The 11,931-nt window shown below is 41.1% G+C and overlaps 1 protein-coding gene across 2 annotated transcripts; it reads right to left on the bottom strand.

Annotated features, from left to right (window-relative positions):
- Positions 1–4,579: 4,579 nt before the first annotated feature.
- LOC106579636 (glial cells missing transcription factor 2) lies at positions 4,580–10,470 on the bottom strand. Of its 2 annotated transcripts, none has more exons than XM_014159738.2 (5): positions 10,062–10,470; positions 9,392–9,644; positions 8,211–8,323; positions 7,625–7,750; positions 4,580–6,440 (listed from the first exon to the last, which is right to left on the bottom strand). In XM_014159738.2, exons 1-5 carry the CDS (start codon positions 10,155–10,157, stop codon positions 5,544–5,546), a joined length of 1,485 nt encoding a protein of 494 aa, XP_014015213.1. In that variant the 5' UTR covers positions 10,158–10,470; the 3' UTR covers positions 4,580–5,543. The 2 variants fall into 2 exon arrangements, with proteins under 2 accessions (XP_014015213.1, XP_014015212.1); XM_014159737.2 differs by having other exon boundaries at positions 4,580–6,488; positions 10,062–10,459.
- Positions 10,471–11,931: the final 1,461 nt, after the last annotated feature.

Raw genomic sequence — 11,931 nt, 5'->3', positions numbered from 1 at the left:
ATGTATTATATTATTCTACAATGTAGAAAATAGTAAAAAAAAGAAGAAAAAAAACCTTGAATGAGTATGTGTCCAAACTATTGACTGGTACTGTATATATATTTTTAATAAATGTATTTTAAACAGGATAAATCTGAGGGGGCCCCTGTGCCCCCTATGGGCATGACACCTCTGTCATGTGTGTGTGTGTGTGTGTGTGTGTGTGTGTGTGTGTGTGTGTGTGTGTGTGTGTGTGTGTGTGTGTGTGTGTGTGTGTGTGTGTGTGTGTGTGTGTGTGTGTGTGTGTGTGTGTGTGTGTGAATGATACACTCAGACACAGAGAAAAATGGCTGTGTAAATGGCCTCTCTTTCTGGCCAGGAGAAGCTGAGGCCCTGCATTATCAGCCTGAGTAACCTGTAGAGAGATCGAAGCCTACAGAGCCAGAGAGCACCTAGCCTGCCTGCTATGTGTACAGCTACCACTACCACCGCCGCTCAGCAGCTAATGTCAAAGTATTAGAGGGTCTGTTGAGGAGTCTGACAGACCATCACTCAGGCAGTTAGAAGGCTTGTTCAGTGGACCCGCCACCTGGGACCTTCCATTTTAATCTTCACAGGAATGCTTTTTTTGGAGAAAAAAATACTCAAAGCCCCATTCTTTTTTGGGGGAGATTGGAAAGAAGTGTGCAATGGTAAAAAAAAGGGACATGACAATGCAGGAAGCTTACGTTTGGTGCTTTTGAAATGGCTAATTTAACCATGAAGGTACAATTCCTTTCCACTGGTATTCTGTGTTTAACAGTATTACGTTTTCATTTGTTTTCAGAATATGCCCCTCAGATAATACAGCTGCGTATTTTGTACTGTGCACTGTACTATGCACCCTCCTCCTTGTTGGCAATACCAAGGCTGTGATGTGTCCAACCGTCTAAGGCACAGTCCCACCTCTGAGCCCCTTTTGGGTCTCTTTGAAGCTATTTGAATGCAGAGATAACCAGGCACCTGCTTTTAAACATGGTGTATCTCTACCCCACTGTTTGTAAACATATCCTCTTGAAGTATGGTCATGTAGGATGAGGGCTGGGGGAGGAATATAGGGGTGGCTGCAGATTCACCAACATTAATCAGACACCTATCAGACAGCCAGTGCTACAGACCAGAGTGTAGGACTGTGGTGCTGTTCCTTCTGAGGGGAGGATACAGGCTTTGTCAACCCCTCAGTGGAAATCAAGACAGGTTTCATGGCAGAGAAGGGTCAATGGTCAGAGAGGCCTAGAGGTCAAAGTTTGCCGTATTTGGTTGAAGAGTAAAAGTGATATGCAGGTGTGTATTATGTGGGTTGGAATCCACTTGTTCTAGAATGTTCACTAATAAGGGTAATTGAATGATTATTAGCTACCACCACCAATACAGTCTTAGAAAAAAAGGTGAAATCTAAAAGGGTCATTTGACTGTCCCCATAGCAGAACCCTTTTCAGTTCCAGGTAGAATCCTTCTGGATTCCATGTAGAACCCATAGCAGAACCCTTTTCAGTTCCAGGTAGAATCCTTCTGGATTCCATGTAGAACCCTTTGAAGAACCCTTTTCAGTTCCAGGTAGAATCCTTCTGGATTCCATGTAGAACCCATAGCAGAACCCTTTTCAGTTCCAGGTAGAATCCTTCTGGATTCCATGTAGAACCCTTTGAAGAACCCTTTTCAGTTCCAGGTAGAATCCTTCTGGATTCCATGTAGAACCCTTTGAAGAACCCTTTTCAGTTCCAGGTAGAATCCTTCTGGATTCCATGTAGAACCCTTTGAAGAACCCTTTTCAGTTCCAGGTAGAATCCTTCTGGATTCCATGTAGAACCCTTTGAAGAACCCTTTTCAGTTCCAGGTAGAATCCTTCTGGATTCCATGTAGAACCCTTTCCACAGAGAGTCTTACATGGAACCCAAAGGGGTTCTACCTGGAACCAATGGGGTTCTCCAATGGGGACAGCCTAAGAACCCCATTGGAACCCTTTTTTTGTATTACAAATTGTTTGTACATTTACTACAATACAAACGATTGATAGTGTTGAAAGTTAATTTGATATGATGATGATTATATGGTGGGGTTTAAACAGCAGCTAAATTGATTTGACTTGTTTTCCATCCAGTGTGAATGTGAGTTGCGTCAATGCTTCGAAGAAAATAATGAATTCTTCCCAGGTTTACTCTATAGAAACCAGCTGAAACTGGACATTGAAATAGTGCTCACTGAAACAGAAACCACTCACTGAAACAAGCACCACTATGTAGGCCTACAATCTGGTTACCAATTTAGTTGAGTCTTTGATAAGATCTAGAAAGTTACAAGCTCAAACAGGACTGTAGAATAAAGCCACGACCCATGCCATACAGAGGGGGAATGGTTTCGTAAACGACATCCTTTCAGGTAAACAAGTTGGGTTTGATGAATCATTCAAATCTCCCCTGTTGAAAACCAAATGTTAGTCTAAAAGAAATGGGAGATAATGTCTAGGTGCTTTTTACAGTCTAGTTTATATCTTGCCTGGCTGGGCTGATGAGACAGTGGATTGTGCAGTCAGATGGAACAGAGTAAATAGGCATTTTAACGTCATAGATTTAGCTGGTGGTAACTTGTGGAATAGACACCACCTGGAATGCTCTTTTAACCAATCAGAATTCAAGATTAGACCCACCCGTTGTATAAAGCACTATAGCCTACCATGCACTGTACTATCATCTATGATTCTAACATACTATCATCAACCAAGTGTATCATTTTAAAGATAATACATACATGTCACTATACCTATACTGCCTATGTAGTCTCATGTGCTCTACCTTACATTTCAACGTTTCTACAAACATTCTCTCTACTATTATAGATAGATATAGCTTACCCAAAAGCAGTTTTCATTTTTACATGAAGTGGGTAAACTCATTTTGTGAGCAGACATTGCGTGAACGCGCACGCACTCAATTCTTCATTGCTGCGAATGCTTGCTGGTTGAGATTTCTGCTCTTCACTCCGTTGTCAGTTCAGCCTACATTTCACTGATCTTATTAGCAGAAAGCATTTTTTATTTGTGTCCTTCAAGGCAGCCATCATTGATCACGTTAGTCTGCGTTTCATTTTTTTTAAATTGCGGTTTGATGGCGGGGGAGGCACTAGTAATGTCTTCAGTTTTCAGTTGGCTATTTGTTTCAAGTGTATTAGTCTTTAAATAAATCTCTTTGCCAAAATGCATCATCTCTCCCATGTCTTATTCGACTAGTAGTTGTTCTGAAATGTTTAATGCTTGACAACATTTTACTCCCTCTATGTTTAATATAACACACATACATTCATCATTAATTTCAACTGCCTATCCTGACGTGAAGTTTGTTTTATAGAAAGTATTTGACTCTGATGTGTGTCACAGAAATTATTTGACTCTAGCCACAAAATTAAGGAAATTAGAAGGGGGTGGTGGGATTTCGGCAAGGCCATTTTCTTGCCCAAATACTTTCTGTGGCACACACTACTGGTCAACATGAGCTACCAAAATGATTCCAAAGTGTGCCAGGCCTTGCAGTCCCAAGATAGAAGGGGGGGCATGCAAGAAAATGGCCTTGCCGAAATCCCACCACCCCCTTCTAATTTCCTTAATTTTATCACTAGAGTCAAATAATTTCTGTGGCACACATCAGAGTCAAATACTTTCTATAGAACAAACTTCACGTCAGGATAGGCAACCGAAATTAATAATTAATGTATGTGTGTTATATTAAACAGGCTAAACTGACAACGGAGTGAAAAGCAGAAATCTCAACTAGCAAGCAAGTCGCAGCAATGAAGAATTGAGTGTGTGTGCGTTCATGCGAAGGGGGGGGGTGGATTCTGGCAGGGGGGAGATTTTCGTCACAACACCAGCACGGTCGGGAGGAGAAGCTTAGTTTCCAATAGTTCGAAGCGGTTAAACGAGTTGTTTTTGAGACAGGGGTGTCACCAGAGCTGTGTTGTATTCATAAGGTATGTCGTAGCTCATTTTAAAAGATGCATTATGATGCTTTACAAGCTCAAAACAGTTTTCAACAAAAATGACAATTATGACAACAACCATGGCGATTTGTGTGACAATTAATCGTTAACCAAAATTCCATAATCGTCACACAATATTGAGACAGAGCTTTATCAGTCTGCTATCTGTCTGTCTGACAGGGGTACAGTTATGTCTCCTGTCTGCACACAGTTACCCTAAAGAGGATCAAATCCCCTCTGGTGCTACCTACTCCTCCACATACGGACAAACTGATTCATGGCTCACACCACCTCTGTCATTACAATAATAGTGAGTAATTTGTTTATCTAGACAGGACATCAGAGGAAAACTCCCCGGCGGAGTCAACGAAATGAAGCGGCGCTGCTTCCCTGCTGATCCGGCCGTGAGGAGAGATACTGTCAGCGGCGTGTGTTACCGGCATTCTCGAAGGGAGGGACAAAGACATCTCTCTCTCTCTCCCGTCCCTACCCCAAAATGGAGGGGGGCCCTTTCAAAGGGCTGGAGGTGAATGATAATTAGCCAAAACAAAGGCCATAACCACAACATCAGAATGTGTCAAATCTATAGTGGGAGCTCATTGAATTTTAATGTCACATAATTATGTTCAGACTGTACAGTTCAAGACTGTATCTACAGTTGCACTGGTAGCAAGAGCACATTCATTATGCTTTTGTAGCTCATCCCAATCTATACAACATTTATCCCAGTGCCATAGGAATATAACGTAACACAGACAAAATACCTATTCATGTTCTACAAACACAATAAACTGATTTATTTTATTTTATCCAAAGGCAATAATAACGTCCGATTGGCATTTATTGGGATGACTCGTGTACTGGAGGCAGCTCTGCAGAGTGGTCACTAGCTGGCACAGCCACAAAGTCATAACATCTGATTTTAACCCTAACCTTAACCCTAACCACACTGCTAACCCTAGAGCCTAGCATGCTAGCAGATACCCATCGACTTCCAGTCATTGCGCTAATGCTATTTAGCATTAGCTCACAAAACTACCTCTAACTTCCTTCATACTGGACTCAGAGACATGAAAATGGTATCCACGAGTCGATCTGACTTTGGGGAAGTAGATAAATTGCCTCATTGCCAAAATCCCAAAGTATCCCTTCAAGACTAAAAAGCAAATTTTTTGTTTTCATGAATTTTTAAGATATTGACAATTTTGACTTTGCAGCTGGCCCATCTAGCAGAAACTGCTTAGTTCTGCCTCCAGGGCAAGACTCATGATAATAAAGGTCAACCTGCATAATAACTCATTTGTGGCTTTTCCTTATGCATTAAATGCAAATTGGGAAATGTTGTGAATATCCTAGATGACTGTCATCACTAGCAGTCCAAATGTATTCCAACACCTCAAATATATAAATAACAATAGATATTCACAAACCTGATAAAAGGTGTCAATAAGTCTGTTCCAAGTGTTCTTTCTGACCATTTGTATACAGGGCACAACTATCAAATGCACTCCTCTGTCATATCTCCCTCTTCTCTGCTCTGTTGGTGTGAGTTATTAGTACCCTACTCCGTCATACCTAAGTGGATGAGAAACCCTGTCGGGATAGCTGTTGGACGCGTAGCTGCTGTATCGGTAAGTGTCACAGTTCTCTGCCCTCTCGATTTTGGCTGGCAGGGTTTCCGGCTGGTACGACAGCGCCGATTTGATGACCCCGGAATCTTCTGGAATCTTTAGATCAGAGTAGGAGGAGGGCGAGGTGTCCTCGAGCAAGGAGCTGCAGTTGGGGAGGCCCTTAACTTCGTACATGTTATCACCGTATTTGACCACGGAGGGCTTGGGGCAGGGCTGGTAGGACACCTTGGTGGTGGTGGTGATGATGGTCTGCAGGGAGGCGGGCGTGGCTGGCACTGGGCCCGTCAGGGTCCTGCATGGATACTCACTGTTGTAGTAGTGGTGGTTGGCGTTGCCAGGGAGCTGCCCATATTCACCCCGCTCCCCGTATGTCCCCTTGCCCAGGATCTGCTTCCAGCCGTGATGCTTGCTGCTGGGCGTGTCGTGGCTGCTGCGGTCATGGCCCGAGAGGGTGCCGATAGTGTGGGGTGTGGTGGTGCTGGTACCCAGGCCTAAGCTCACCTTGCTGGGCTCAGGGGCCTCTGCCTGGTGGCTACTGGGGTCCTTGTAGAGGGCTGTGTAGGAGCCAGAGCCTAAATAGCCAGGCACAGCAAAGTCGTAGCTACATGGAGGCCTGGGCATGTACAGACGGTGGTTGGCCGGCTTCTGGAGTGTGGAGGGGTTCTCGCCCAGGGTGGCATGGGAGTCGTAGGAAAACTTGTAGGGCTCAGGATTCTGGAAGGACGGGTAGTGCTGGGTCTTGTAAGGCTCAGGGTTCTGGAAGGGGAAGTTGGACTCAGCGCTGATGCTGAAGCGGTCAGGGCCCTCCATGCAGGACAGCTGATGCAGGTTGGGGAAAGGAGCACCCAGGTCATGATATCTCCCAGTCTGAACAAGTAACAGTACACAATAGTACATATTAGTGATAGGCTAGTCAAGTCCACTGCATCTAAGGGAAGAAATGGCATGTGTGTATTTTTGAAAATTCTTTACTATTCAATCTTCTTGTAGGTGCACAGGGCTCATACAGAAAGCAAAGGCAACAGTGGCAATACAAATCTTCCTATAGGAAAACAATTGAGAGGAAACATCCACCTCTGGCTAAGCAGGTAGACATAATTCAGAGTACATACAGTCGAAGTCTGAAGTTTACATACACCTTAGCTAAATACATTTAAACTCAGTTTTTCACCATTCCTGACATTTAATCCTAGTAAAAATTCCCTGTCTTAGGTCAGTTAGGATCACCACTTTATTTTAAGAATATGAAATGTCAGAATAATAGTAGAGAGAATGATTTATTTACATTTTTATTTCTTTCACCACATACCCAGTGGGTCAGGCGTTTACATACACTCAATTAGTATTTGGTAACATTGCCTTTAAATTGTTTAACTTGGGTCAAATGTTTTGGGTAGCCTTCCACAAGCTTCCCATAATAAGTTGGGTGAATTTTTGCCCATTCCTCCTGACAGAGCTGGTGTAACTGAGTCAGGTTTGTAGGCCTCCTTGCTCGCACACGCTTTTTCAGTTCTGACCACAAATTTGCTATAGGATTGAGGTCAGGGCTTTGTGATGGCCACTCCAATACCTTGACTTTGTTGTCCTTAAGCCATTTTGCCACAACTTTGGAAGTATGCTTGAGGTCATTGTCCATTTGGAAGACCCATTTGTGACCAAGCTTTAACTTCCTTACTGATGTCTTGAGATGTTGCTTCAATATATCCATATAATTTTCCTCCTTTTTTATGGTGGTTTTGGAGCAGTGGCTTCTTCCTTGCTGAGCGGCCTTTCAGGTTATGTCGATATAGGACTCGTTTTACTGTGGATATAGATACTTTTGTATCTTTAAAAATGACTTGTGTCATGCACAATGTAGATGTCCTAACCGACTTGACAAAACTATAGTTTGTTAACAAGAAATTTGTGGAGTGGTTGAAAAACAAGTTTTAGTGACTCCAACCTAAGTGTATGTAAACGTCCGACTTCAACTGTATATGACCATGGAGGGTAAATGTTCTTACATCTGACTCTACCAGCCTCCTCTTCTGGGAGAAGTGTGGAGAGGACATTTTCCTCTTCACTGCACTTCTCCGGGCCTCCGTCTCAGACTTACTCTCAGGTCTGGCATGGTCATGGACTCCCTTGGCCTGCAATCACATCAACACATACTACGATTGTTACTTTCTTGAAATAATTTAGAAAATCTTTGGTCACACACTTGAATTTTTTTTGCACAGAAGCTCATAACCAAAAAAAACGGTGTTTCTTGTTTTCTCCTTTATCGTGAATTCAAGTTATTTGCCTTCAGATATTATTAATCAAGCATCAAATTTATGAACCCATGCTATTTGCTAATTCATTGTCAATTTTTCTTTATACTGAAACCTTAACACTTTACTTGAAGATTTGCTTATAAACCGCTAAACGTCTATAGCGTGTCAACCATCACATGAAGTAAGTACAAAACAGCTGTTGTACATGATCTTCATTGGTAATAAATGCTTTATATATGATGATCAACAAACAGGTTATTCATGGTTTATGAGGAAAGAAGACCTTTAAATAAAGTGTTACCAGAATCTCAGTTGAGAATCTGAGGCCACAAACCTGGAAGAATATTACTTTTCCATCTATTCTCCAGAAGTTGGTGACGGGGTAGCCACTGTGTCCTCTGCATGGCATCAGCTCCAGGGCAGAGTTACAGCTGGGGCACAGCTTCTCTGGAGAAAAACCACCAGTACACACAACCACACAGTTTTAAACAACCACACCGTTTTAAACAACCACACCGTTTTAAACAACCACACCGTTTTAAACAACCACACCGTTTTAAACAACCACACCGTTTTAAACAACCACACAGTTTTAAACAACCACACAGTTTTAAACAACCACACCGTTTTAAACAACCACACAGTTTTAAACAACCACACCGTTTTAAACAACCACACAGTTTTAAACAACCACACAGTTTTAAACAACCACACCATTTTAAACAAGGCCATATTACAATTTATTCACTCCAGAAGAAATGCTTCATTTGATTTTGCGTTTGGCTTCCCTCTGGGCTGATAGTATAAAAGCAACTTTTGTATTCAAGTACTGTACATTTATTTATTAACTATTATACTTTTCTGGATGTGAGAGGAAGATCATAGTGTGGGGAGTGGTCACAAGTGAAACAATGATTTAAGGAAATTACCAAAAAATAAAATAAACATTATTTTAAATGAAAAACTTCTTTTTTTCAGTCAGACCAACAATATTGTTTAATAAAAGTTGTTTAACTAGGTGTTCTGTATATAAAGCTGTGTATTATGTTATTATGATCATTATAGTCTGAGCACACTAAGAACCTAATTGCTTTTTCAAAATAAAACCAAGAATGTTTTCCATACATTTTGGCTGCTCCTGTGGGCTAATCTCGATTTTAGCCAACTTAATTTTTATTACTACCACATAAGTGAGGATATTATGATGAAGCAAAAAGTGTCACATTTTCTATAGTGTGTCAAGGTGATGACTGAATGAAGGAGTCACATGAAGCCTACCAAGTGTTTAGACCAGATGAAAAGTTGAATATCTCGTTCCAGAGTGGGGTTATATTCTCAAAAACAGTCTACATAGTCGACAGGCCCAGTAAGTAGGCTATCATTATGAATACTTTGATACAGCATCAACAGCTGCATTGTTAATGTTAGAGGCATAATGTTTTCATCCTTTTTCCGATGAGACTCGTCGGCAAGTCTACACCATGCAATACAGATGTGCATAATGCGTTAACTCACTTTGTTGTTTTTGTCGTGCTTTGTCGCAAATCGCCGGTCTGAGCTGGAGTTTGCTTCCGTCAGCCAGTGTGCAGTTTCGACCGCAGACTACGACGCCCAGGCAGGACTTCTTGAGAATCTGACAGTTGTGGTTGTTGGTGTTCCGCATAGCCCATCCGCTCAGGTGGCGCTGTCCGTTCTTGTCCTCGCCATTGTAGATGTAACGCACATAACCATCCGTCCACTCCTGAAACGCGTCATACTGCTTTGTGTCCTGTCAGAATTAGGCGGAAATATACATTCCTTACTTTAAAGTGCTTTCTAAATGGATAATAAGGCTATACACGAAAAGTACAGGCCAATGATTAGAATATACCTGGCTTGCTGCAATACGTTTTGATTGTGGAGAGACCCGAAGATATGGCCACAAAGCGCAAAGGAATATCTGATAGCTGAGTTGTGAAAGCATATTAGGCAAATCATGACAATCTGCGTGCAAACTAATTTATCCTGAACTTTGTATATCTTTAGGGTACAAATTGAAACAATGATTTATTTCGATTCAACCTTGACATATTTTGATTTAATAAAGTATCAAGTGATATATAATTTGGAAATGTAAATATCTATCATTGAATAGCCTATAGTCTAAAGCATAGCGTAATCTGTCATATGAAAGATTTTGACATACCTGAGGCAGTTTTGGGTCGTTGATATCCCACGTTAACTTCATACCGAAGGAACAAACACAGTCGGAGTCATCAAACTGTTCCGAGGACTTTGACATCTTGTAAGATTCTCTCAATTGTACGATTTTGGAACTTGACTCATAGCAGGAACCATCAAAAAGCCTACAGGTAGCGTCCCCTAGCCGCGCACCTTGTATCCCCTGTCTTTTATCGGTCTTAATAATCCAAGGCTCCCTTGCGTCCTGAGTAGTGTTTACGCGAAGCCACGCCAGTAGCAAGGTGAATGACTACAGGTTAACACTGTCTCGTCTATGTAAAGGAGGAGGAGGAGGAGGAGCAGGCAGGACTAGAAAGTATGTCTAGCCTCAGCTCTGTTGAGGCTGAGCACTGTGCACTTTCAGTTCACCTGATCCGTGGCACTGACCTCCACTTATCCTACTGCGTGGCGGTTTCCCCGAGCATTCCTTCCAAACACTGTGTATGTATGAAACACCAAAAGCAATTAACTATGCTGTAGCCTATATCTATGTATGTTGATCTTGAATACACGTAGACGTCATGAAATTACACAAGGCCGCTGACAAACGTTTCTTTATCCTTCGAAGTTCTTGTGTGGTTTCTACTCTTATTTTAATTGTTGTATTTGATTTTCTTATTATTATTACTATCTATATTTGTTTTATTGTTATTATTATTAGTAGTAGTAGTAGTAATAGTAGTATTATCACTGCATAGTTGGGAAAGAGTTTCACTGTATCGTTTTTAACCTGTTGTATCCTGTGCACGTGGCGAATAAACTTTGAAACTTGAAACGTGAAAACAATGGGACCTATTTCGATTATGCTTGCAGTTCTGACAGGAAAAGTATCTGTGTTGTAAATGTCAAACCTGTTGGTAAGGATTAACGATTAGCACATAAATCAGCAAACATTTATGTGAGTCATCTGAATGTGAAATAATCACATTCAAAGGTTACACAAGTAACCTACAGTGACAGGTGTCAAGTGATCTATCAGAGATCATTAGGAGTTGTTGTATGTAAACCTTAAACCGTACTGACGTGTAAACATAACAACCGGGGCTGCACATTAACAACAAACAAAGCATCAGTCATGCGGCAATGTTAACGAATTTCATGTTTCAGCGGATAGATTTTCGTCGGGATACACCCATGTCTTTACGCATTTACCATTTTGTTTTATTGTGGAATGTTATTCACTTTTCTTTTATTCGGGAATCTGATCAGGCATGGCCATTGTTTGGAATTTTTTTCCCGACATTGTTTTACATTTGAAGCATGTCAGTGGTTTGCATGTTTCCATTAGCCAAATTGGCACTGTTACGAGGCTGATCAAAACATAGGCTACGTTACTCTATACGATTTGATGCATATTTTTTTTTCGATTATTATTTTCCTTCAAGTGAAATCTAAACATATTTGCTGTCCATTATTCATTGAGTACATTCCCTTTTCACAGAAGGTCTAAGTAGTGTAATCATTAGGCTACCGCTCAACAGTTGTTGTTATATTTACCTACAAATGGCGAAGCACACGACACAATATAAATGAATAGATTGTATCTGTCACTGTTTGTAGATGAAACAACCAAGCGTGCCATTTGTTATTATTAGCTATTACATTGCATAACCGTAAATATGGCAGTTTAAGTGAAATATATCATAACTGTGAAAGTTCCATTTTAATTGATTCATTCTAATGTTATCAACATCTTTAGATGTTTGTGTTTGCTATTATATGCAAATGATCGAATGCCTCCACACAGAAAAAAAAATCATATTTTCCCCCCAAAAATACTTCGAATTCAATAATGAATTAAAATTGCTGTCTTTAACAAATAGGAATAACAATGA

The sequence above is a fragment of the Salmo salar genome, chromosome ssa19 (genome assembly GCF_905237065.1).
Source record: "Salmo salar chromosome ssa19, Ssal_v3.1, whole genome shotgun sequence".
NCBI lineage: Eukaryota > Metazoa > Chordata > Actinopteri > Salmoniformes > Salmonidae > Salmo > Salmo salar.
The sequence above is the reverse complement of the archived record's forward strand: the minus strand, read 5'-3'. Positions and strand labels throughout refer to the sequence as shown.